Source organism: Arachis hypogaea, chromosome 2, assembly GCF_003086295.3.
Source record: "Arachis hypogaea cultivar Tifrunner chromosome 2, arahy.Tifrunner.gnm2.J5K5, whole genome shotgun sequence".
Lineage (NCBI taxonomy): Eukaryota > Viridiplantae > Streptophyta > Magnoliopsida > Fabales > Fabaceae > Arachis > Arachis hypogaea.
The window spans coordinates 7,959,955-7,965,813 of record NC_092037.1 but is presented as its reverse complement, the minus strand read 5'-3'; the positions used below and the strand labels follow the sequence as shown (position 1 = coordinate 7,965,813).

General features: G+C 32.8%; 1 protein-coding gene across 1 annotated transcript; it reads right to left on the bottom strand.

Annotated features, from left to right (window-relative positions):
* Positions 1-2,621: 2,621 nt before the first annotated feature.
* On the bottom strand, positions 2,622-5,397 carry LOC112736012 (pentatricopeptide repeat-containing protein At2g15690, mitochondrial). The gene has a single exon (XM_025785390.3). It carries the CDS (start codon positions 4,590-4,592, stop codon positions 2,877-2,879), a length of 1,716 nt encoding a protein of 571 aa, XP_025641175.1. The 5' UTR covers positions 4,593-5,397; the 3' UTR covers positions 2,622-2,876.
* Positions 5,398-5,859: the final 462 nt, after the last annotated feature.

The following is a 5,859-nucleotide window of genomic DNA, read 5'->3' as shown; positions in this document are numbered from 1 at the left end:
TTCAATAAAAATCAATGACAAACTCGAAGCTTATGTGGAAATAACTATATCTGTGAAAAAAATGAGAGGTGAGCATGAATAGTGGGTATCCGATTATCCAAACTGAATCGAATTCGAACCGAATAAATTAAATTGGTTCTGAAATTAACGGATAATCAGGTCCAATTTGAATCAAACCAATGGTTTTTATTAGTGATTGGTTCGGGTATTGATTTTGTGGGTGTAGAACCCAAACCAACCCGCAAACTCAATCATATATTAATTAAATAAAAAAAATAAAAAATATATACATGACTTTTCTATTAGAAAATGATTATTCATTATTAATATGTTTGAATTTTAATAAGTTTAATTTTTAATGTTTTTGGTGTTTAACATATTTGGATTATTTCTATTGATGTTACATATTTATTGTACTTGTTAAATTTTTAAGATAAAAATTTGATTTTTTTATGAATTTTAAAGTTATCGGGTACCCAATTATTCGAACTGAACCAATCTATTCTTAATCGGTTTAGTTTGGTTCGGATACATATACAAAAAAAATACATATTCGAACCAAATCGAACCAATTATATTTTGATCGATTTGGTTCTAATTTTACCATAAACCTAAACCAAATCGACCCGTAATAACCTCTAGAAAAAGCAACGATGGCTATACGAAATACTTGCATACTCCAGGACAACTTTATCCATTTATTTTCATTTATAATATTTAAAGACTATATAAAGTATTAACCACCAAAAACACCTCTAAATTATTGAAACACCAACAAAAATACATTATTAATAAAAATATTTTTAAATAATTTAAAAATCGAAAAAAATAAATTAACTCGAAAAATGAAAATACAAAAATTAGGTAAACCTATTCTAATTTTGTCGTGTTAATGAATTAACTAGAATTTTATTCGATGCATTTTGATTCACTCACAACAAAAATAAAACAAAAATAAAATAATGAAGACACAAATTGAAGTATAAAAGTAGAAGAAAAAATTTGATGGGTTATATGTATGAAATGAGAGAAATTTTATAATGATTAGAATACACAAGAATTAAGTGAGATAAGTCCAATCCGAATTAAAATTGAACGGTAATTTTTCTGATTCTAGCATAAAATTGAAAAAGAGACACCTGAAAAATGTCAAAATAAAAAAAAAATTAACTCGATTTTTTTGAATTGAGATAACTCTATCTGATATTCTAATTTTTTTACAATATATTTTAGTAAATAATGTTGGAATTATTTTTTAAAAATATTTTATTTTATTTTATTTTATTTATTTAAAAAGTATTTTTTGATCTAATAATTTACAAACTCATTAATATTTTTATTTATTTATATTTTTTATTTACAGAATATTATATCTGAAGGCATTTTTATTCAGGTAGATTTTTATCAGCATTTGAATAATTTAGGAATATTTTTAGTGGTTAACCCTTCTTTTGTAAATGAATGTATGATAAAAATCTCTTATTGCTTAACTCTAATAAAGACCTCAAATAAGTTAGAGTATTGTGGATTATCAAAATAAGACATTGTGTAAAATGGCTTTCTTTTTCGCGCTCATAAATCATAAATTCCTCTTTTTGATGTCATTTTTTTCTTTTACATTTTAAACTATTTTAGCTGTTACTCTTAAGGTTTTGATTATTTTTTTTGTATTATCTTGTGATATATGCCCGGTCATTGTTTGAGTTTAAAATTGATGTGGATTGTGGATGAAATCTCTCAAATTTAGCCTCTGAATAAAGAAATACATACATAATCCTCCAAATATGAACAATTGTCAAAATGTTCTAAAATGTCCAATTTACTGCTTTGACTTTGTGGTATTTTGTTAGACATTGTTTATCCTAGGTATGCTTAATTTATTTGTTTTTAAGAGCTAAATTGTAAGTGTCATAATTTTTTGGGTACTAAATTAGTGGTTTATTCTTATTTTTTATTATCTAGCATTTGGCCCTGGAAATATTAGTTTGCTAGCAAAATGGTCTTCATTTTGTATGAAAAAGTCAAACAAAACCAATCTTTTGGAGACTAAGGTGTAATTGTCAATCTTTGAAGGATCATTTAGTTTACTCATTTGATGTGGGTATTGGAACATATATGTAATCAAAATAGCTTATTTGAAGACAACTTTTCATTTAAACAAGTACTTTTCATATGCAGTTTTTGGAGTATTTGATTACTAAGCAGTTGATTGATAGTCATTTTCCATTCGTAATAAGCTCAGAAGCCTATAAAAGCATTAGTCTTGTTTGTTCATGAGATTTTTATTCCTTACAGGACTTAGTTAAACTAAATAAATATAGCATGTTTATTTGATTAAGTATATGGATGATTCACGACAAAAGGCTGAGTCATGAGTTACAGAAATTTGTTGGTTGGGATTTCTACTGGAGGCCATTGAATTGAAAAGTTCATGAGGTGATGGTTTTGAATGGTGGAGATTTTGCATCAACAATTATGAGTTGGAAACACTCACATTGAATTGATGGTCTCAGTCAAGTAATTTCCAATTTAATTATATCAATGCTGTTTACTTAGTTTACTGTTAATTGTGTTGATTTGATAACTATTTTGTATTTGCACATCAAGTGTAATAGAAAATGTTAGAATATAATTAGGATCAATTAGTATTATTTTTTTTAGAGAGAGCAACATGAATTTGATCAATATTAAAACAGGAAGCAAAAATACATTTTTAAATTACTGCATACCGCATAGTGCATACTTAATATCCTAACCCTATCACTATTGAAGCCTCCATTTGTTTTCATTGTACACAAGGGACCACCAAATAGCATAACGATATATTCATATCATTGTAGTAGAATTAGTAGAATTTGGAGTCTATATGCTTTCCTTCACCAGTAATCCCCACAAGAGCATTTTCCATCCTTGAAATGGTGAAACCTTTTGTTATCTCTAACAATCAATTCCCTCCCTACAATCCTAGACATGATCTTGATGGCATTGTGACAATCACCGCACACTCGAAGATTCTTGATGATCCTAAGAGGTGTTCTTGGTGGAGTACTAATGAGGCCATAAGCAATCGCTAAACGTTCACTGTGGTACAACAATGCTTGCTCCTTTGCTTCCTGATCAATGTCATGAAGAACATATCTTGTATCAGGAACATACCCAGCATCCTTCATCGCACTCAAAGCTTTCAGCTTCTCATCATCCTTGAAAAGCGTCGGGTTCTTGTACTCAATAATTCTATTCTTGCCATCAAGCATGTTAATTGCAGTGTACTTCCTTGGCGGTGGCGTGGGGATCTTATTGGCAACAACCTTTGATGGGTCAAGACTCAACACTATCTCTTCTGCATAGTCTTCATGATCAACATCCCCATGAATTCGAGCATAGTTCTTCAGAGTCTCCCAAACAGTCACTGTAGGCTCGAATGGCAACTCCTTGATGAACTCCTCGGCTTCCTTGAGATATCCAGATTGTCCAAGAACATCCAAAAGCCCCATGTAGTGCTCCGAACCAGGTTTAATCCCATACTTGCTTTCCATGGACTCAAAATGAAGGAAAGCATCTTCCACAGCCTCAGCACTAGCACAAGCTGATAACACAGCTAGGAAAGTCTCCGACGAAATTTCCAAACCGGACTCATTCATTTGATCAAACAGCTGCAAGGCATCATCCCCCATTGTGCTATTGGCATAACCGCGCAACATCAAGTGCCAAGAATCCATATTCCTGTTGGGCATATGATCAAACACCCTTCGTGCATCAGTCATGCTCTTGCAGTTCCCATACATTTCAATGACCTTGTTGTTCAAATTGAGATCACTCCTGCAAGTTGATTGCAGAAAGTAATCGTGTGCCTTCTTGGCATCCTCAAGGGACTTGGATTTGCCACAAAAATTAAAGAGCAAATGAAAGCAAGAAGCATCGGCTTTCACCCCTTTCTCCATCAACTCAATTGCTTCCTTAACCCTCCCCTCCTGGCACACACGTCTCAAATCAACAATTGAAGGGGCTGGCGAAGGAGGAGGAGGAGGAGAAGGAGGAGCTACGGGAACGTGAGCTTGCCCTGGTAGAGAACCTTGTGGGTTGAACTGGTTAGGGTTTCGAAATTGGGGAGGTTGTGGATAGCCTTGATTCCTAAGGTTCCATTGGTTAGGGTTACCCTGGTTCTGATTGTTCCATTGATTTTGGTAATGGGGTGGCTGAAAATTCTGATTTTGGGATGTGGGTGGTGGTGTTGGTCTCTGTTGAGGATAGTTTTGACTCCACTGATTATGAGTATGGTTTCGACCCTGCTCGGGAAACTGACGAGTCGCATTGTGAGGTTGATAGGGGTTCTGATTCTGGTTCTGGTGAGGGAAATTATTGATAGGATGAGGGTTTCCATGGTGATTTTGGGTTTGTGGATTGAAATGTTGAGAGGAATCTCTGAAAGTGGGTTCAACACCATGGCGGGGAGGGAATCTGTGAAAGTCGTTGGTTGGAAGTGCAGAGGTACTTAGAGACCTGCAAGTGTTAGTGAGGCAGAGGCGTAGCTTGAGGGAGGAAGAAGAAAACATGGTGGCTCGTGCGCGTTGAAACGAACCCAACATCGCCATTTTCTTCTCTAAGACTGAGGTAGCGATGGGTAGAGAGACTGAGCTTGTTTACGATGGTTCGACGACGGTGACGCGATGGTGGTACTGACGGCGACGACAAGGGCTTGGCTTCAATTGGAGCTCTTCGATGGTGATCTCACGGTGGCTACGACCACGAAGTAGTGGTCTTGGCGGCGGCGATGGGGCAGCGGCTACAGCTTCAAAGTCTTCAAAGCTGGTCCAAGGTCTAAGATGAATACATTGAAAAGAACTTAAGCCTAATTTTATTCTGGTAAGGTAAAATTGATATCGGAAAATCCTTATATGAAAATTTAGTTAACTCAGTCAAATCATCTAATGAAACTCAGGTGAAATTAATATCTAAAAATTATTAGATGAAAATTTAGTTAACTCAGTCAAATTATTTAATGAAATTCAGGTGAAATTGATATCTAAAAATTGTTAGATAAAAATTTAGTTAACTCAGTCAAATTATCTAACGATTCTCAAATATCAACTTCACCTGAATTTTCACCTTTTATTCTAACATAGAAAAAGAAAATGTTGTCTATGTTTCACCACATTGAATTGCTGCTGCCTTAGCGCATTATCCTAGTGTCGAATTGTTCTGATAAGATTATAAAGAAAAGTAAAATAAAACCACATGTAATAATAATTCATTTAAGATTGTTTTTTTTATAAATTTGTCTTTATTCAAGACTAAATTAATTGGTTAACTTAGCATTCAGAAAAACAAGATCTTTGGTTGTTAGAGTAGAGAAGAACACATTATTTTTGTTGTCTTAATGCGAACATTGATATGGATCATTAAGTGACACATGGCATTAGATTTGAATTTGGTGGTCTCGTAACGACGTTTAGACTATTAAATGGTCCCATAATAAAATATATTTTTTAAAGTTTTTTAATAGTCTTTTATTGAATTTAATTATAAATTAATCTCATATATTTTATTTAATTATAAAAATGATTTTTTATTTTATAAATAATTATTTTATAATAAATTTATCATGTTTATTAACAATCAAGAACAAAAACAATAACAAATTAGATCTTTCATTGATCCTAATAAATTTTTTGGCTATTTCAATCGATTAAAATATTAAATTTGATCCGGGACGTTCGTGAGAAATTACAAAATCGTGTTTTCTTGAAAACCAATCGATTGGACTATCAAACCAATCGATTGAATTCTAACTCAATCGATTGGATTTCAGATCACTAAACAATCGATTGAAAATTACAAGGACACATGATTTTCGCATAA

What these genes read in the sequence shown, in the direction of transcription:
- LOC112736012 (XM_025785390.3), bottom strand. Translation starts at nt 4,592, where the DNA reads ATGGCGATGTTGGGTTCGTTTCAACGCGCACGAGCCACCATGTTTTCT.